General features: G+C 40.7%; 1 protein-coding gene across 3 annotated transcripts in view; it reads left to right on the plus strand.

The window, feature by feature from the left end:
- The window catches only part of LOC116040060 (dipeptidyl aminopeptidase-like protein 6), a 260,883-nt gene that overhangs the window by 74,013 nt on the left and 164,711 nt on the right, over positions 1 to 22,159 (plus strand). Inside the window, exon 1 of one of the 3 annotated variants that reach the window (XM_035998076.1) lies at positions 6,295 to 7,034. The exons of the other annotated variants lie outside the window; for them this stretch is intronic. Coding sequence (XP_035853969.1) covers positions 6,870 to 7,034 — 165 coding nt within the window. The 5' untranslated portion in view covers positions 6,295 to 6,869. Of the gene's footprint in view, positions 1 to 6,294; positions 7,035 to 22,159 lie in introns of those variants that run through there. 3 annotated transcript variants of the gene reach the window in all.

Below are 22,159 nucleotides of genomic sequence, written 5' to 3' on the forward strand. Positions count from 1 at the left end.
CAAAAATTACACATGTGGACCACTAGGTGCCGCTATAATGACGTCAAACATGTTTTTACCTATAACTCCCACATTACTCATCGCACATTAGAAACACATCTCCGTGTTCCTTGAATCAAGCTAAAGCACATGATATAGGCCACTCCCATTTCCGTTAAGAAGTGTTTTTGCAATATCGCGCAATGTGCAAAACCAACTTTTTCAAACTCCTCCTAGGCCGTGCGACCGATCTGCACGAAACCTGGTACCTAGCATCTCCAAATGTTACCAAATGTAATGACAGTTATCAAAAGAATATTCAAAAGTTAAAGTATGCACATTTTACGACCAAATAAAATTTCCTAGCTAGCTACCAAACACAAACTTTATCATATCTTGGCCAAATTAAAAGCTAAATTTGTCAAAATTCACCAAATTTGGCGAAGATCGACCACTAGGGGGCGCTATAATCAACGTTCATGTGTTTTGGCCGATAACTCAATGCATGCAAATGGGACATTTGCAATTGCAATTTATCTGCCATAGTAATTGCTATCGACATGAAACTTGTGATGCTCGTTCGGCATGCCGCTCTGAGGCTCTGTACCAAATTTGGCGAAGATCAGCCATTAGGGGGTGCTATAGTTAACGTAGACCAGTTTCGGCCCTTTTACTCAATCAATGTTAATGGGATATTTGCAACGGCAACGTACCACAGACCTCGCAGCTCACACCTCTCGATATTTACTGACACTTGCCTCCTCACCATTACGCTTTGGGTCCTGCTTTCGCGCGCTCCCCGGGTCGTCGGGGGCGACTGGCGCCGGGAGGCTTGGACCCCGTCATAACTGCTTGCAGTTCTAGTTACAATTTGTGTTTAGAATAATGCAGTGATTCATGGCATTCCTCGAAAAAAGCAGGCCTAGTTTCAACACCCAGGCCATTTATCAATCTTGCACAGTAGCAAGTTCTTTTCAACATAGTATTTCACATGCTTTTTTTAGTCCCTGCTACTGGATTAGCTGGGTTACTGCTATGCCGCCAGAATGACGAATCAACTCTCAGCGAACAGACTCTTCTTACTTGGACTACCATCTCCACCATACGTGAAATCAGAGTCAACAGAGAAGCATGAGATAACTGAAATGCATTTTTTTTCTCATTCCCTCCCAGCCTTGCCTCTGCAATTTACCTTTGTGCCTCTTACACTTTATATGTGCTCGATGTTTCACCCACCGTTACGGCTCATGCCTACTCATCTCAACTCCGGCCTCTTTTCTATTTCTCCCCTTCAGCCCCCTCTCCCTGCTCACTCTGTCCCTCTACATTTCCTGGGGACTTTATCTCGCCCATTTCAAACAGGATTGGGTCTCAATTTGCCATGCTTCATGTCACTTTGCCAGCAGAATTCCACACTTGATATAGACGCATCATAAAACTGCAGAATGAGCAAAATATGATTTGTCAAAACTTTTCCCTTCCTTTTGCAATTTGTCATTTTCGATATATATATTTTTCTCCCTTTTGATTCGTTGTGAAGGAATGGCGCCGGGGCATTGGGCAGATGGAGGTGTCCATCAAAAAAAGGGGCTGTTGTTGGATTGGTGTTGAGGCAGGTAGGGGGATAACAGTGGCAAGTGACAGCATCTATTAATTTGGCCATTTAATTTTAAGTCCAACAGCGTCAGGCTCTGGCACCTTCAATCTCCCCCTGTCATTCAAAACAAGCCTCTAGCCTGTGGACACACACGTGCACACACACACACACACACACACACACACATACACACTCACATAGAAGAAAAAGGCTTTTAATCTGGAGCTGAAACTTACGCAGGAAGAAGCCTTTAAATCTATCAGACTTATACCCTAACACATTTTAAATTGCTGCTGCAACTTCTTGCCTATACTTAGGGACAAATGTAATGGGTTCTCTTGTCATAAAGTAGAAGTCCAACAGACCCAAGTATCTTGGGTAATGGCCAGATTGATCCTCCCTCTGTGAAGCTCGGGATTGAACGTGCAGGTTTATGACAGCATTCTCGGTGAGAAATGAACCGCGGCAGAGAAATGTGACACCACAGTATAAATTCACGAGTTCTTGCGCTCTCTCGCTCTTTTTTTCTCTCTCACCTGAACTTTTGCTCCTGCTGCGAGCAACTGCTCCCGTCACCGCCTCAATAGGTGGATTCTTCTTCTGCAAAGTCAAACTTGTCTTTTACCTCACATATAGTTGGCAAACTTCCCCTCTCTCTTCTATCTTTCAAGTTTTTACAGGTGGATTAATTACTCAAGTAGCATATGTGGGCATTTAATTAGAGAGGCAACACCATATGACACCCGTTTTCACTTATTACCAAATTAAAGGGTCTGCACCCAATTTACAAATGCAGATCATTTTGGTTCAATATGTCCAGGTTCGGAGATTTTGTTTTTACCTGCACTACTTTCTACTGAAGAAATAGTCCCTAAGAAAACCTTTCACAGTGAGACTCGTTGATTATCAGAAGTAACGTTTTAAAGTGCCCATATTATGAAAAAATCTCTTTTTCTGGGATTTGGGGTGTTATTTTGTGTCTCTGGTGCTTCCACACACATACAAACTTTGAAAAAAATCCATCCATGCTGTTTAGAGTGAGATACAGTTTCTGAATGTGTCCTGCCTTCAGTCTCTGGGTGAGCTGTTCAAAATCGGCACGGCTTGTGACGTCACAACCCGAAACGAGCAGGCTAACCGCAACCATTAGCTCGTAGCGTTAGCATGCTAACGCTATGGTTAACGCTAGCATGCTAACGCTAGCATGCTACCTCGTTCTCAATAGCAAAGCACTGCTACAACACACACAAGTTCACCATAATCTACAAAAGAACTACTTACATGTGCGCCCTCATTTAGAAGTCTCCCAGCTAATCCTGCCTTGTAACTGACCAAAGTTGTAGAAACAGCCTTTCTTTTACTGTCTATGGAGCTAGCTAGCTGACATGATCTACATCTGAGCTACTGGGCATGTGCAGTGCAATCAAAGATAGTACAGAAGAAGAAGAAAAGAGGTCTCACTCTGTAGCTAAAACAGAGACCAGCTGAAAAGAGGATCTGCAGCAGTGAGAGAGAGCACTGCAGTACAACACAAATATGGTGTTTTTTGAAAATTAAACCATGTAAACTTATTCTGGTACAACCTTAAAATACAATTATGAACCTGAAAATGAGCATAATATGGCTGCTTTAAAAAAAATGTAATTTTCAATGCTGTGATCAACACAAATGCAATTTCAGAGACCAGAAAATCTTGACAAATAAAATCAAATCTATCTGAATGGCAATAGCCAAACCCCCAAAAACCAGCAGCCTCCATAAAATGAATATCCTGTGCAGACAATCATAAGTGTGCCTGACCCACATGACACTATTTAAAATGGAGTCCCCAAAATTAAGACATTAAGAATATTCACAAGAAAGTGTGCAACCATAAGAAGTAATGGATTATTGGGTTTGAACATTTAGTGTAAATGTATAGCTTCAAAAAGTTGGGACAAGCAGATACACAGTACATATGATAGTATCTGACAGTGTTGGAGTAGATAACTTAAAGCTACATAGGGTGTTAAAAAAATCTGAGAAAAACTATGTTAAGGGAAGAAAATACAGTACGTTTTTTTTTTTTCAATTTGGGTGAAACAACCCTTTAAATCTTGATCTTATTAAATCTCGAGCATTTTTTCTTACGCCATCCAACAAAATATTGATCCTCTGGCTTAATTCATGTTACTTAAAGCTTGTCAGGATGATTGACCGCCTTCCTTCGGATGCATTAAATGCGGTCTGGCACTCCCACAGCTTAAAATGCGCTGGCAGTGACACAGCTTCTGAAAAATACTGTGGACAGTGACCCGACAACTCCCTCTGCCACCTGACTGTGGTAGCTTATTCCACACTACCTTCACTTTATGATGGAGGAAAGGATTTAGAGACTGCAGCCCTCCAAAGAAGTTCCTGTCCAGGGACATGCGGCTTGATAAGGACAGCTCTCTGCCAGTGGAATGAAATGAGAATCCATCCATCATAAATCATGGTGGTTGGTTGACAGAAGATGCGCTGGCAGGAATTACCTCATGGCCGTGCTCACAATTTTAGCATGGAATTTGCAACATTGATGTTTTTTTGTTCAGTCGTACAGTGAGCTATTTATTCAGAAGTAAATATACATAAATGATGCCGCAGTTATCCACTAGATGGCAGTGTTTGTCCACCTCTCCTAATTTACTATTGAATATCTGTTGTAGTTAATGTCTTTGTAGCTGTAGTGCACAGAAGGGGTATTTAAGCAGAATACTTAAACAATCCCCTGCCACTGGCTTCCAGGAAACCCCCAAAGTGCATTCACCCATGGTTACATGACAACTGTGTGCCAAAAACAATGCAGCTAAAGCTACTCTAAATCCTATTTGTTCTGTTTTGTGATCAGGTAATACTGTATGTAGAAAATATTGTTTTCAGTATACTGACTTATTTTGCTTTTTTTGTCCTGTGGAAGTGTGTGATGGCCACACTCAGCTGATATCCTTCCCCACAAACAAAATACTCTGGCAAGGATTAAAGCACACAGCTCTTCCCTGTGCTGCCGATCTGCAGGGCTGATCTGCTAAGGCGTCAGAGAGCCACAGCCTGCTGCATTTAACTCTTCATAGGAAAGCCCTAGAAATAATCAAATTTAGTACTTTCTATGATCTCAATCAATATGATGGGGTAATCTAATAAGGTGATATGGCAGGAGGAGAGCCAAGACAGACCCCACTGCAGGTCTAGGAAGAGTGTTACCAGGCTTATTTTTTTATACATTATTAATAATCAGAAGACCTTCCACATATTCAGTCCACCTTAAAATATATTGCAGTACCCTCAGGATTTCCTGCAGTTTGACAAATCTTGCTACCCGGCTTTTTTTTTCTTGTTAATCACATCACTACAGTGCCTGGAAATTGAATTGCATTAACCAGAGTCTGTGATGCATTTGATGTGCAGAAACACATGGCAGCATTCCCCCCCTCCCCCTTTTATAAAACCTTTCTTGGAAATCAATGGTAAAATATTTTGCAGAAGCATGGCAGAGCTGTAGTCTGTGTCTATCTGTGTATGTGGGTTTGCAGCCGAGTAGTCAAGTCATGCGGTGGTAGGGGTGTGTTTTTAATCTGGAAGGAAGGAAGTCAGCTTAATTAAAAGGCAAATCTGAACAGATGTGTGTTGTTTTGCTGTAGGTGGTCGGTGAATGTATAGAAGGAGGATGTTTGCATTTCATGAGGCTTTAAGATTCTCCCAAAGTAGCTGTACCTGACCCTGGGACTTGTCTATGTGGGTGCTGATGAGTGGAGGAGTTGTTCTTGTTTCTAACTGTGAGGCTTAACTCCCAGCATGCTCAGCTTGTAAGGTACACAGAGGGATGTGTATGTGATGGAGACCACACAAAATCCATTCAGATTACAGATTATGTTGTGTATAAAATGACTCTTCTTGTGATGGGATTACAAATCAAGCTGAATTATGTATCAGACCATCCAGCGACACTGTAGCTGTGAGTTTTTTGGGGGGTTTTTTTTCTTTCTTTTCTATATCTTTGGATATAGAAAGTATTATCATTTGCTTTGCTATCTATATCTGAACTCAAAACTTGCTTTTTATGTCTGGTCATTCAAGATGTCCCCTTGGGTTGGTGGAAATTATATAGTCTTTTTTAATGTTCTGACATTTTAAAACTAAGATTAATCGTTAGATTAATTGATTTTGTAAAAAAAAAAAATCATTATTTGCAGCTGTAGTCACATGCTGTGCACTAAATAGCTCCAGGTTCAAAATGAAAGTGTGTGCTAATTTTAGCTTATGTATGCAGCAACACTTCATACCAGCATATTCATTTAAATGCACATCACTTTATTTTGACCTATCTAAGCCTAACTATATGTGTTATACAATGTCACAAATGTTAATTCCCACCTGCAAGTTGCTGTATTAGTGCAATTAGTGGGAAAAACAACCACTTATGTTCAAATGGAAAACAGATGAGTCTCAATTGTCACCTGTCACATGAAACCTGGAGAGAAAAAAAACAAGATTGAAGGTTGAAACTGTGGAAAATCTCTCAGAGTGATGTCAGACACATTCATCTTCTTAGTTTATGATCTATCAAAACCCGTCTCCCTGGAAATTAGGCCATGCCTGTCCAACTTTTCTTGTGTTTTTTTCCCCACATGGGGGCACTCTTGTTCTCTGCACGACCCCTCTGTAGACCCAAATGGAGGCAGAGATAAGAAACTAATAGAGATACTTGAGTCCACTCTACCTGCAAAGTCATGATAAGTTTCGACCGCAAACCTCTGATATCTGATCTGTTAATGTTGCGTTGTCTCGCTCGCACTGTTGGTTACATCAGCAGGTCTCTGTGCTCACTTGTAAGGCAAAGACCTATTAGTCCCTGAACGTTTCTCAGCGGTCACTTTCTTTTCTACCTCGAGGGAGGGAAATGGAGAAGACGGGATATCGCTGATGCTTGCTTCCCCGTCTTTCGGGTCCGGATCATGATAGCTTTATTCGGTCTCCTGTAATTCGCACTCGCTTGTTTTTGCATCAAGTTAGAAAAGTCTGGAAACCGCGTTGCTGCAGCGTCGGTGAGACCCGACCATTGAGCCTGAAAGTACGTGCAGTGAATCCTAAACACAGCTTGGAGTGATTTTTTTCTGAACTGAACTAGAACATCGTCTAATCGAATTACCTCAGCCATTCCTCGTTGACCTCCTGTAACTTGGACTCTTTTTTTTTTTTGTTGCATGTATTGATTGAGAACAGAGACTCGCCAAGTTCTTCGTTTTTTTTGTTTTTTTTTTGACAAAGAGTCGAAATGGCGTCCCTGTATCAGAGATTCACCGGCAAGATCAACACAAACAAATCCTTCCCTAACCCTCCAGAAGCGAGCCATCTCCTCGGGCAAGGTGTCGAGGGAGAGAGGGCGGTGGAGAGCCAGCGACCCCTGCTTCGGTATCGACAGCACGGCGAGGACGAGGATGTAAGAAACTTGCCCTGTCATCACTTATTACATGCTCGGGCCATTTTCACATAGTTTTTACACAGTACTCGATACATTGATTTTTAAAAGCCAATACAAGAATGTGTCTACTAAATGCCCTTTTGCTGTTAATTACAACTCCCCCGGCGCTTTTTAAAGGCAAAGTTGTCTAACTTGTGCGGCATTGCATCAATTGGTTGGCTTGCCTGTCAATAGATTACGCGTCAGTTACGTCTCTTGTGAAGCAATATACACTCAGTGGCGCTGTCTTGTCACTTCATACATATTACAATACGTGCATATGTTAACACTACATGTTAGATGTTAATTATATGCCACGATGCTGTTTTTGATCCCTTAGTCTACCTGCAAATGAGTGGAACTAAAGTTTGGATAACTCTCAGCCTACCAAATCCCCGGTATTTATCAGGATAATTATCTCTTGTGTGTGTTTTTATTTTCTCCAAACATTTTCAGTTTGTGTTCACTGTCAGCAGAAGTCTCCACCATTATTGTTGTCAAATTGCACTGTAAAGCTGTTTGTTTACCCCAGATGATCTGTTTGTGAATGGATTTCCATAAATTTCACCAGGGTCACCTTCGCTCTTTACAATGGCGGTATTGTAATCCATGTCTGATCGTAAGCACCTGCCTGAGCCTGAAACGTATCCAAGTATTCAGGGATGACGTGCAGACTCGCGGCGCTGTCCGTGGTCCTAAAACAGTGACTCACTCTGGCTCTGCCCGCTGTTGTCGCTCCCCATGGTGCTGAAACATTAATTCAGCAAAGCCAGGGGGCTGTTTTTATTCGTGTGTTTACTCCAGGATTATTAAACACTCTGTTGTCGTTCCTGCGAATACATTTTCAAATTTGAAATCCCCCTTCTTTGCCATCATTACCATCAGTTGTATTTACTGTCCTTGTGTGACTTTGAATTATAAGATTCAGATCTGCAAACTGAGATATTGAGGTTCAAAGTCTTCACATCCTAGTAGCAAAACTGCTATACAGGGAAGCTCTCTTTTATTGCTCAAAATAGTGAGAGATAGATAGATCCTTTTATTAATCCTTTGCAGGAATTACAGTGTCACAGCAGCTTCAAGACAGACATAACACCACACATTTACTCAAATATATCCATACCAATAAGTTAAAATACAAAAATATAAATAAGGGAAAGTTATTTTTGTGCATTATAGAGTCGTATAGCAGCTGGTATGAAGGACTTCCTATACTGCTCCGACTTGCACATTGGTGCAATCAGTCATTGACCGAAGGTGCTGCTGTTTATCACCTTTAGGAGGTGAAGTGGGTGTGCAGGGTTGATGAGTATCGATCCTAGTTTATTTAATGTTCTGGCCCCTGCCACCTGCTGGACCGTGTCTAGTTCAGCCCCGACCACCGAGCCGGCCTTCTTGATGAGCTTGTCCACTCTGTTTCTGTCTGCTGTGCGGACGCCGTCTCCCCAACTGGCCACAGTAAAAAACAGAGCACTGGCCATCACTGTGTCATAGACACTAGAGAGCAAAGGTTGGCAGATATTAAATGACCTTAGCCTCCTTAAAAGGAGGCTTTGTCCCTTACGGCACACCGCCTCCATATGGCTCTTCCAGTCCAGCTTGCTGTCAAGCTGCACACAAGGTACCTGTGGTTGGCCACCAACTCCACCTCAGTGCCCTTGATGGTGATTGGTGTTGATTGGATCTTCCTTCTCCCCCTCCTGAAGTCCACAACCACCAAGCACCAAGTTATTTAAATATAGGATGTTACAATCCTATCATAGTTTTCGATTAATTGCCTGGTGACTTATCCTGGGTGTTCCCTGCCCCTCTTTTAATGTCAGCTGGGATTGGCTGTAAAGGGGTAATAGATAATGGATGGATGGATGCAATTTCTAGATCAGGTAGATTTCAGATAGATGGATGCTACTATCCCTCTCCTATCCACTCTTCTGGTCTGTTTTTTTGCCCCCAAAATTAGCTTCTACTAAATTTTGTCTGGAAAAGCTTGGTTCCTTGCTCTATTTGCCCATCATGGTGCAAGGAATAACACTGTGGACTGCTTTGGTTGGATTCTGTTGCCTATTGAGGGAGACACGGTTTGTGTGACATCAGGTGCTTGACATTTTTCAAGTTCTGCTTCATTCCCTTACAATCTTAACATTAGCCTAGTGCTTAATATTAAGTAGCTGCATGCTAAAGCAAGATAGCTGTAATCTTGTCAGCCAATGCTGGTCATTTCTCCCCAATTTCGGGTCACTTTACTGCTGGGATATGTCCGGTTGTGTAGTATTTGGTATAGAAGCCTTTATTGGTGATTTTTCACGATACAAAGTCCTGCTATATAGTCTGTTGCAGTAGCTCCAGCTTCAACTAGTGAAACAACGGCGGAGGCTGCGGTGGAGCAGAGCGCAGATTCCAGGAAACAATCTGGCCAATCAGAGCAGACTGGGCTTTTTCGGGCTCCTACAGAGCGTCTCATACAGAGGGTGAATACAGGTGCAGCTATGGGCAGTATGAAAAAAATAAAGTGTTTTTTTTTAACCTTAAAGCATTTAAACATTTTCTAGTACAAACACAAAATACAAGTATTGAAAATGCTATATAATAGTTGCCCTTTAACCTCAGTCACAGAGCAGTGGGTATACACAGTAAAGGGATGGAACTTGATTGGTTCTCCTGTGTACATTCTGAGCAATGATTGGTGCTTTGCATGTAGAACGTTATAGACAAGTTGGAGAATTAATTTTGAGATATAACTCTTTGTCTTTTCAAACGTTGCACTCTCTCATTAATGCATAAAAGGCAAAATTAGGGCAGATAAAATGTTAATCACTTGTCAGGGAAAACTGCTTTGTAAATACCTCAGATGTAATAATAATCATAAGGACATTGTTTTTTTCGGTACGTTCTTACATTGCTAACCTCCACATAAGCATTATATTTCTATATATATTTGTGTGCTTTCATGTTTTAAGTGCTCTCTTCCTAAATATTTGTGTATCAGCTATTGCATGCTAGATTGTGTTGCAAACTCTAGTGCCGTGTACAGTACGGTGCAGCAGGTAAAACTGGTTGAGGTGCACATGAATATAACATGAGGTTGATTTATTGACCGGTGGTTCTGTCTTTCTGTTTGGTGGTGCAGAGAACTCCAACATGATCTGAAATCAATGCAAACAGTGATATATGGTCCCTATTCCTCGACCTGAGAGCGTGGCGGGGGCTGGAAGAAGAGCTTTGTCAGATATAAAAAGTTTTGAATTCAGGTCTGTGCAGTGATTATTGCAGAGCAAGGATGTGATAATATAACCTCTGTTCCATTGTTTCCCCGGTGCAGTTTTTAAAATGCTTTTACCACGCTCTACCCATTTAATATATACGATACCTACTGTATCTATATAGCACTCTTATCCCGCCTAGTACTCTTTCGTTTTTAATGTCAATCCAAGCTTTGGCACCTATCCAGCTGTGTGGCTTTAATGACAGTCTGGTGTAGGTGACATTTACATCATGCTGTGTGGATGAGAACTAAAGCCCACTGGGATGAAGAGCTCATCCACTGACTCAGCCTCCCTCCCTACAGGGCCACGGCACAGCCCTGCTCTGCTACTTCAGAACTTTATCCACCCTGTTCTCTTCAGCTGCTACTCCCTCCTTAGACAGCACTTATCTGTCACAGGTAGTAACGGGCAACATTAGAATGCCAAATTAGCATTCTTTTATCTCATTTTGCAACAAAAGCCTTACTGCAGCACATTTGCCATTATCATATTGTATCACTGATTAATGCTTGCTTGAGATGTTGGCTTCATTCCACTCATTCTTAGTATCTCTGGACAAAAGTGACAGTTAAATACCTTAATTGTTAGCTCCATGGTCTCAACACCTTTTCTATTTCCAACCCTTCTCTTTCAAGTCATCCCGTCAGCACATGCCACCTTTTTGTTCTGCTGTGCAGTTTCCCTCCAATATTACAGTCATATTTGCAGTTCATACATTTAGCTAATTCAGGATCAGATATAATGTGGGTTAGGGCTGGGTATTGTGAAATTCTGGTACCAATACCAGTACCAATACCAGTACCCTTAAAGTGAAACCGATACCAATAGAGTAGTTAATTTGATACCTTTTTGTTCTACTTCATTTGATGGCCATTATGTTGTCTATATCGAATATCCGGGATTGTTCAGGTGCCGCCGGAAATTCCGTCTGATGTTCCTCATTTTGGCCGGATGTCCGTTACCTTCCTCTTTCTTTGTGTTGGCATTCTAAACTCCGGTTGATTTCTGAGGACTATGGTTAACTGCTCCTCAGATCTCTGCAGGGTAAATCCAGACAGCTAGCTAGACTATCTGTCCAATCTGAGTTTTCTGTTGCACGACTAAAACAACTTTGAACGTACACATGTTCCACCAAAACAAGTTCCTTCCCGAGGCTATTTTGCAGAGGCACCGTCATTGTGTCCGGCCCTTAGCGCCGCCCATGACGACTGTGATTGGTTTAAAGAAATGCCAATAAACCAGAGCAGGTTTTTCTCCCATCCTGGAATGCTGTGTGGACTAGCCAAATCCTCCTCCGCATCGTTGTGTATGAAGGTCTGACAATGCGAGACTAGACATCATGTGAATGGAAGCATCACACTGATCTGTCAACTCCGTCAAATACACCACGCTCACCTTCATCATATCACAGACTTGTTGTAGCTGCTGTGGTAGTGGGCCAATCCAGGCCCCCAGGAAGTGTGCCAGACTTGAACATAGCGGCTAAAAAGTGGAATTGCAACATCACATGATGCCTGCTGGCCCAAGAATATTTCCCATAGCCTTACATGGCGAAAGCGATGTAGTAGATCGTAGAAGGTGCAATATGTAATCGCAATATCTGGCAGGAAAATCGCAATTAGATTTTTTCCCCCAAATCTTTCAGCCCTATTATCATATAAGATTGCTTAAAGTCCAACAATATAATAGGTTACTGATCAGTGTTTGTTCTACATATGGGTCTCCAAACAGAGGAATTAGTGTCCGTCAAAAAGACTAAGCATTTAAAACAACTCATTATTGCCTTTGTTTGAATGAGCGTGACTCATTCTCCATCGCCTGCTAAATCCTTCTCTGTCATTACATTTGATAGTGATCTTAGTCTGAAATCCTCTCCGATGATGATTCTGGCTGCTGAAACAACTCATTACAATCTTATCAAACATCTGATTTCTCCCAAAGCTTTCAGTCTGCAAGCCCATGTTATCTGCATCCACTCTGGGTACTTGGGTTCATTTGTGATCCACTGACATTTTATCAGCTGACTTTCACAGTTCAGTGGGAATGTGAGGACTTAAATGTATAATATTGTGAAGCCTCACACCCTCATTTGGTCCAGTTCCACTCTATCTATCTAGATAGTGATATTATGTAAAGCCTTTAGCTCCCAACTTGAGCCTCTGCTTTCCCCAGCTGCTTAATTTCTAAAGCAAAAAGTACATGACGTCTCACATTTCAGCTTCATGAACTAGATATCCTCTCCAATGGCATTTAGACCAGCGAAAAAAGACAGACAAAAGCAGAAATAGATCTTTACTTCTACCATAAAAGCCTTGTCCCTGTGGTGTGATTTAGTTTTTCTCCACAGACCCCATTATACGAGTAAACATCTCTGTTCTGTCTGTCTTTGTCGATCTGGTATGATCAGCACAACCGTAATGGGACTCAGGAGATATCAGGCTAGAAATACTAAGATTCAGAGCTCTTACACACAGAGAGGTGAGTGTGTTTTTGTGTGATGTGTGATTTGAGTCACGTTTTCCCACAGTTCTACTTTTTTACACTTTCTCAACTCATCTCACTTTTTCTGCGGTCTAATGGCTTTGCGCCTGCACTTTGTATTAAGAAGGAAAATGAAAAAAATGAAAAATACATCCACCGCTCCACATTAATGCATACATACCCTTTCTCCTTTTTGCTTTATCTCTCTGTCAAACACACATACTCGCACAAATGCACACACAGACGAAAAGAAGATATTTTTCTCTGTATGGATTATGAGACAGCCGAGCCCTGAAATGCCCTTTTAATAAGCTGGCCGATGTCAGAGTTGGGTTTATTATAACACAAAATTATAATGATGAAGAAAAAAGAATAAGTAAATATACAGTATATAGTAGAATATGCTTTTATATCCTTATTCACTGTCAGCTGATATAGAGGTTATTTTGGGGTATAATAGGCCTTTGAATAAGCCATGGGAATCATTTTTCCCCGCAATAGGCAGATAACAACTTAATGGTTTCTTATATTGTCCTATGCTTATCATTTTAATGTTTTTCTATATTGCTCTCAAAAGATAGCATAGTCATGGCTCTATTCTAACAGTGCTATCAATAGCAGCCAGGCCTATTATTTGCATCAAGAGATGATTGTCTTTTTGCAGTAACCCGCACAGTAGTTTGTATCCAGAACTAGTGCAGTACAAATGTGTATTATTTAACTGGCCTATTTAACAAGCCTACTGTAGAGTCAATTCTGTAAATTTATTTAGAGACTAAGTGATATTCTGTGAGCTGTTATTTGTTTTTCATTAACTTTAAGCACTTTGCTTCACAGTCACATTCATTGTTTTCCATCAGATCTAATCGCTTCAGTTTGGCTCTCGTGCACTATTTGCTATGAGTGCATTGTGACATAACAGTGTATCCTGCCGTGTGAGTAAACACACTATACTGTAAGTGATGCATGCATTTGTTTAATGCTTTGGCATACTACTGACAACATCAATGACTAATTTAGTAACTACTCATATCCCTTTAATGAAGTGATGTACTTGGCACTACGGTCTGGGGAAAAACTAGTGCAGTGTGTATTGCACCATTGTCCAAAGTTAGCAGTGGCATATGGTAACCTGGTTGTACCCTGATAAACATCTTACTCTGGTTTTAGGAAACTAAATTACTATTCAAATGTGACTTTTATTCATAAATATGTTGGCAAACGTTTGCTAATCTCCCTCTTCTCGCCTTGGCCTACACGCATGTGTCACTCATGTCACGTCTTATGAACAATAACTTAGCGGGAGTGAGAAACACAAGGCATTGTGAGGTCTAAGCTAATGTTACGTACCGAGTAACATTAGTACAACATTACAGAGCTAACGTTACGTACCAAGTTAACTTAGTACCAGGGGGAGTGACAGGCTGCAGCTGGAAATCGTAACAAAGGACGGGAAATAGTTTTAACATGATTTTAAAATTGACATCCACCGAGCCAAAGTTAGTTAGTTAGCTTGTTCTTGTTTTCTAACTGCATCACGAGGTACAGTAACGTTAGCATAGCTGGGAGCTTCATGGAGACAGCTAAAGGTAATGTTAGCTGCCCTCACAGCTGTCAGAGTTAGCTTCAACTTCATATATTACCTTCTAATAGCTGTATTCTCAGTAAGGTGACAATCTGCAAGAAACAGGTTGCTTTTAAATCACTAAAATAGTAGTGACAGCACAGTTTGGCTTGGTTATTACTGCAGTTAGCATCGTTTGTTACTTACCTAGTTTTTGACAAATCGTTTCGGCTGTACTTTCTAACATGATGTCATTGTGCTAACCAAGCACCGTTAGCCTTTACAACAGAGCTGCTTCAATACACTTGTTAGATAATGTTTCATTACAGAGTTCTCTGTTGATTTGTGTTTGTCGCTGTGTGCTCGTTGTGGAAAATGAATGTAAACAAAGTTGCGTGCAGGTCCCCTCAAGGCCAGGCTGATGTTAGAAGTCACTCTAGTGGACAGAATGTGTAACAACAACCACATGCTTATAGTATATAGTGGCATTGACAATGCATAAGCCTGAATAGTGTAGTACATATTCTTTAACAGGCTGCAATTAAGCATTAAATATTTGAATATTATTCAAATATAAAAAAATCTAATGGAATTCAAATGGTATTACATATTATTTAACAGACTGTAATTGAGCATTAAATATTTGAATATAAAAAAAAAATTCAAATGGAATTCGAATGGTATTATTGAGGAAGATTGACAGCTCTAGTTCCTACTGACTTTGTGATCATTTAACTTTTCTTCTAGCTCCATGAAGTTAACATTTTAGTTTTTTAGTCTTGACAACTATGGATTGCCATGACATGTGCTACAGACATTCATGTCCTGCTCACTTATAATCCATTTAGAGATCCCCTAACATTTCATCTAGCACCATCAGTAGGTCAAAATGTGTAATTTGTCCGATACTTTGGTTTATAACCAAATACCTGCAAAACTAATGACATTCCCATCAGCCTCAGTGGTACTTTGTGTTAAGTGCTGATTAGCAAATAGCATTCTAACACACAAAAATAAGTGAACATGACAAACATTAAACCTGCTAAACATCAGCATGTTAGCATTGTCATTGTGAGCATTTGAGCATGCTGACATTAGTATTTAGCTCAAAGCACCGCTGTGCCAAAGTACAGCCTCACAGAGCTGCTAATTTGGCTGTAGCCACCCAGATTCTGATGCATTTCGTCTTGTGACCAGTTTTGTTCGGAGTTAATGGCCTAAACAGAAGACACAATCATATGTTGTTTGCTATCTGAAATAGCGCCTTTGCTTTTTTTTTTTTTTTGCTCCCTTAAAGTAAATGTTTTATACTTGGTATTGCCAGAGGTATACAGAACTTTTTCAACTTAATAAAGTAAAAAGTTCATGTAGGCAGCTTAATCCAAGCAAGCCTTTAACCAGAATGTGGCAAACAACCTTGTGACTGTATGCCTATAAAGGTAGCTGCTGTCTGACTTTTCTTCCTAGCAAAGTCTTAATCAGTTTAGAACAATGAACTACTACTTGTCTTATACTATCTGATTACAGAAACAGTGTTTGCCAGGTGTTGCCGTATACGTGTTGATTAGTAAATGGTAAGGGAGTGATCAATATTGGTACCTGAGGGATAGAGTCATCAGTCTACGCACTCGATTCAGGTTGGCATGGGAATGTGTGTGTGTGTGTGTGTGTGTGTGTGTGTGTGTGTGTGTGTGTGTGTGTGTGTGTGTGTTAATCAGTTTAGAACAATGAACTACTACTTGTCTTATACTATCTGATTACAGAAACAGTGTTTGCCAGGTGTTGCTTGGAATGGGAAGGTGTGTGTGTGTGTGTGCATGGTAAATGCTTTCAGATTCCTGCATTATCTCCTTACAAAGAAAACAAATAGAGGGTTGATTGAGGGTCAAGGGAATAACTGTTATACTTGTCCAATCAGAAAACAGCAAATGCAGTTGTTTCCTCTTGTCTCCCGTCAACAATAACAGCATTGAGCTTTCACCTGATTACTGTCATAGTCTAAATCTCCAGCGACAACCCTCTTTGACCCCAAGCTCTGTTTCTCCATCTAGGTCATTTCTCCATCAACAAATCCTTGAACACTTAATGTTGATGAAACATGACGAGCTTGCATGTGCACCATTTTCCCTGTGATGAATTATGAAGCTAGCGGTGTGTAAAACGACATTATGGTTTATTTATCCTCAGGAAGCTCTTGCCAACCAAATCACACAAACACATTAAGGGCGGGGGGAAACTGTACGTAGCTAACTTGGCATCCTCATTTGAAGCCCAATCACAGCAGGCAAAAGGAGAACACATGATGGAACAGAGACCGAAGATGATTTTAATGTGTTCGTGTCAAAGTTATTCTATATATAAAGGTGTCTGCATGCATATATCCATAATGTATAGCAAAGTACAGAAATAGTTTTGTAATGCTTTTTAAGACCATTACGTTACGTTAAACAAAATGTCACAAAGTGCAGAAAATGGACTCTATAATTAAAAATAAGGCAGACAATATTCCCTCTGCTTCCTCTTTAAATCTCCATCTAGCAAGGACTAAATATCAGCAGAGGGAGGGTTAGCATCATAAGATAATCCCGTACCTCTCACTGAAGGGATTTGCAAAATAATGGCAGTTTGGATCAAATTTGTCTTCCCTGAATGCTACCAAAACAACAACAACAACAACATTTTTGCACTCTTTCCTATCAGTAGACGTATTTCATGCCTCTTAGAACTTATGTTTTGCAGAAATAGAGAAACAAATGCTCAGTAAAAGGAGCATAGGCTATAGATAACTCCTGGAAAAAGGCCATCCATCAATACCACGGTGGCATCATGTGTCTCACTGTTGACGTCTGCAACTCTCTAACTGGTGCTGCATTCCTCTTTGTGTTGCCGCTGCTGTTCTGGCAGCTCACTGATGATAACAGATGGTGGGCATTACTAACTTCATCTCAGCGTAAAATGAATTCACATCCTGCCTTTTCAGGAGGCATTTCCACTGTAGGGAGAGGCAGACAACAGAGGAGGAGTGGGAGGATGGGTCATCAAAATGCGTCTCTCTGACACATGCACATAGCTGTACACAAATGCACACACACACATGCACAGGCCTTAAGAGCGGTGCTGCGTTTCACTTTTATGGGTCAGAAAACCGGAGCGCTGATTTAGTCATTATTTATGACTGGATGCGGTATTTCTAAGATTAGGGAGGAAACACCAGACAGGCAAATAACTCAAGCATCCCTGCTGGTAAACAACAAGCATGGGGTTTATGCCATGCCATTGTGGTGTTTGTTAAAAATCCTCCCAAGGGAGTCAAGTCAGCTTCTTTATGACTTTACAAAGTTGTTTGCTCCGGGGGTTTACTTCTGCAGGTTTGGTTTTGGAGCTTTAGATGTGTCCCTTATGTGTATTGATGTTTTTTTTCTCAAAATTGATATGGAAGTCTGTTTCAATTGATTTGACACAGTGTACTCCTCTAAGTTATAGCATATTACAGTAAATCAAAGCTAATCTTTCAAGCATATTGAGCTCCGGGGAACCAAAAATAGACTTCTTATAGTTCCTTTTGTTTTTAAATGTTGAAAATACACTTTGAAATGAATGGAAACAGCTCGCTTGCATATGAAATTTAGCATTGTATTATGGGAATGTTAACATCAGTCAGTATTTCTCAGCTGCATTTGAGGTTTGAGAGAAAAAAGCATCACTTGAAGTGCCACTGGTGTGCCACTAGAGGCTGTCCTGTTCCCGTCTCAGAGTGAGGTGTCTCATTTCCAAGGTTGCCAGTGAGAAGGCTGAAACGTATCATTCCAGAAGCAGGGTCTGAGGGGACGGAAGGCCAGTCATACATAGTGAGGTTAAATCAATGTTACAGGGGATGAGGGATGATGAAAGGAAAGTACCGAGACAGAGGGAGGAAGGGACAGTGACAGACAAGATAAAGCATTTGCCTTAAAGGCAAAAGGGGCCAACAGAGACACACTTGATCAAAACCAGAAGCGGATCATTGAATAGTGTTTTATATAATAAAAGATGAAAAGTGTATCTGAAAGACAATAAAGAGGGGGTGTGACCCAGCCTGCTCAGAGTGGAGGATCACAGCAGAGGCCTGATCAGTACAACTGACTCCCTGCCTCATGGCCACTGAGTCAAATGGAGAAAGTCGTAGTAGCACTGGCAGAGTTTAAGGTCTTTGGTAATAACTTATGCTCTCATTATTATGTAAAGGCTTTTCGTTAAAAGAAAGATCCACTGAAACAGACTAGTAAACTGCAGTAGTTATTAAATTATTAAAGGAGCTGAGACACAGACTTCTCCACTGGCAGTACATTCAGTATTCTAACATGCAAATCAAAAACCTCAGAGTGTTAAAGAGTACATCAAGTCCAAATGCATTTGAATATATTTAACACTTTCAGGTTGATTTCATCACCTGTCCCAGAGCTGTATCGGTTCTGTGTGAACAAACAACACATCTTAGCATTAGCATTTTGCATTTGCAGCGAAAAGACGTTTTGACTAAGCTTAGGTGGTAAGATTACACTACCAGCACAATAATTCCACATGCCTTTTAATGTACATCTCCATGTGATTGAGTCATATTTTACATACACCAGTTTTCAACCCTTCCAAAATTCCCTATTGAGAGGAAGCCTACATGAGAGTATCAGCATCAGCTCTGGGCAGCTGTGGCTCTGCAGGTATGTATGACGGGTCGTCCACTCGTTGTAGTGTTGACGATCCCCGGCACCCAATGGTTAGGCCAGTGCTATGCATGGTAACTCGCAGCCATCGGTGTGTGAGTGTGTATGGTGTGTGAATGAGAGGCAAACTGTAAAGTGCTTTGAATAAAAATACTAAATAAATGCAGTTAATTTAGCAACAACTAATGCACATAGCAGGATCAGTAGAAAGCAGTATGTAAAATAACGTATCTACACTAAAGTTTCAGAATATTAACAGCTGTAAAGTTTCATTGCTGTTCAAATGATGTCATTTTGACATCTTGACACTACTTGCTTTTATAGTACAGTGCCATTGTTCCTACTGTTGCTCTCTTTATCTACACACACTGTAACACATCACAGCTGATTACTAGTTAACATTTCCACTGGGGGTTGCTGGGAGGCTTCTGGGAAATGTAGGAAATGACTAATAGAATGGCATGAAGAGTTGAAACCATTAGTCTGTTAATTGATTAGTTGTTGACAGAAAATGATTTGGCAACTATTTTGGTAAATGAGCATTTTTTCATTTTTCAACCATTCTCTCTTTCGGCTTCTGAAATGTAATGATTTGCTGCTTTTCTTTGTCATATATGATAGTAAACTGAACATCTTTGGGTTTTGCACTGTTGATTGGATCCAACAAGGAATTTAAGGATGCTATCTCTGGGGAAATTAGATTGGCTGATATTTTACAGACAAAACCATACATTGATAGAACATAATTGACAGAATAATCAATAATTGTCTATAAATGTTAGTTGGAGCCTTGTTTAGAGATAAATGAGGCAGGTTAATGGACAGTCGGCAAAACCCTCCTGGAATGCACTGGATATTACGACTGTACTGCAGACCCATAATGGCTCAGGTATCATCTTCCAAAGTTTTCAGACCAGGCTAACCTATTTTCACCAGACACCAGACCACTCATCTGTCTGGACATTTTCCTGCAATGTGACTCCCTAACAGCTGCTGATTCTAGCTTAGCGTTCTGCTTTGAGTCTGTGCAAATGGAGGCAACACAATGGTGGCAGAATATATAGATGTATATGTTGGATAGTAGCAGGATAAATACCTATATATTTCTTTATCCGATAATGATGTCGATAATAGGCTTTGCATTCATTTTAGCGCCTAAACAAACCGATCATTATTCCACAAGACACACTACAGAGGGCTGAGTTTCCTTGGTGATGGAAACAGCGGTTTCCACATCAACAAACAACAATCCACAGCTGAACAAAGCATGTCTGGGTGCTGTTATTTCTGCACTTTTCTGAGAACAACCACCACTCTACTTTTGTTGCTTCAAAGCTTGGCTTTTTCAGATGGATCCATTCTGCCAGGTGTCTCTGGCTGAAACGCTTTTAACCGCTCCAACCTTTAACGCTGAAATCTAAGGGGCGCTCTGACATGTTTTTTTGATGTTGCAGTTTACCGCTGCAGTTGAGGGGTGTGTTAAAAAATAGGAAATGGCACGTCTCTGATTGTCAGGTTGCTCGGAGTTAAACATGGCAGTTCTGTATTGTATCTGTGATAGAGAGGAGTGTGATTGTGCATTATTAATGCAGGGCATCAGAAAAAAAACAAGATGTTGAAATTGTATAAAGAGACTAATGGATTTCGTTAGTCACTGCTTGTGGAGCATGTGGAAAATACTGGATGTCTACAATCTGCAGTGTTGTATACTGCAGATGTTTTCTCATGATCCAAAGTCCACTTGGGTTTTCACATTTCTTGCTTTAAATCTGAATGTGTTGCGCTCTTTATCTTTCTCTCTGTTCATATTTGTTTATTGGTAGACGCACGTATTGCTTTCAGCCTACGCATACTCCCAGTCTGCTTGTGCTATTTTTGAAGCTTAATTATTCCTCTCCACCCTTCACTCCTCTTTTTTGTTGTCTAACGGAGCCATATTTTAGCAATTACACATCATAAACATCTAAATTAGACTCATCTGCCTCTCCTTAATTTGGTTCCCTTGAAGCAGATCTTCACATGTTTGTGATTACACTCTGCTATTATGGCTGCTAGTGAGCACATGAAATAAAGGTTAATGCCCTGCAGGTAAGGGTCCACTTGGTCTTAGAAATAATACAGCAATCATTCAATCACATTATTCAGAAGCGTCTCTCATTCTGTTCTTGTTAAAATGATTCTCAAGTAGGCTCACGCTGTGTAATAGCACTTACTGACATACTGTTAGCGTTAACAAATTGCGTTTTGTTGCTGTAGAGCTTCTGTGTTGGCCAGTCTATATTTATCCTTCCATCCATTATTGAGTCGGGGTTGTTTCCAGATCTCTTCACAAACTGGAATTGCCTTCCTTTTCTTTGCACTGACCTGTTGAGAGCCCCTCAGTAAAACCAAGCCCCCGATCATCACGACCCCTTTGCTTCCTCTTCCGATCTACTTCCTTTTTTTCTCATTGCTCGCCTCTTCGACCCTGTGTCCTGTTGGACGGAGTCAGCCCACTGAAGCGTAACATTACATCAGCAACCTTGACACAGGCTCAGGTCGCGTTTGTGTGGACCGAGCATCTCTGTATCTCGGCTGAAATAGGTTGCATTGAGTAGCATGTCCATGCTTAAACCTTGTTATGCTGTCTGAATTTACCAGCAGGTACTTTTGGCAGAAACCATACCATAACCTGGAGGTCTCATTCTGTTTGAGGCTGGAAATTGAACCGTAGTGTTGCCATCAGGCCATAGAGCATACTGTTGTTACTTTATATGCCAAAAAGCATGAAGGCAAAGCATCCCAGAAACCCTAAATTACTTTGATTAATTGCATGATTCTGCAGTGTGTGATTCCAAAGTTCAATACCAGCACAGGACGTTGTAGTCTTTATCTAGCAAGGTGAAGTAAAGATTCCAACATCCAACTTTCAATTCTTTTTCCATTTTCTAAATAGACTTTGCCAAGAAGGCAGCATTTTTACAAAAAATAAATCAAATACAAACTACATAAACATGTTAGACAACTGTTGCATGGTATAGAAGAGTTTGACCAATATTCAATTAATATGCATAAACGGTTGTGCGTTTCCAAAACTAGTCAAAACTATACATTTTG

The sequence above is a fragment of the Sander lucioperca genome, chromosome 23 (genome assembly GCF_008315115.2).
Source record: "Sander lucioperca isolate FBNREF2018 chromosome 23, SLUC_FBN_1.2, whole genome shotgun sequence".
In the NCBI taxonomy this organism is placed as follows: domain Eukaryota; kingdom Metazoa; phylum Chordata; class Actinopteri; order Perciformes; family Percidae; genus Sander; species Sander lucioperca.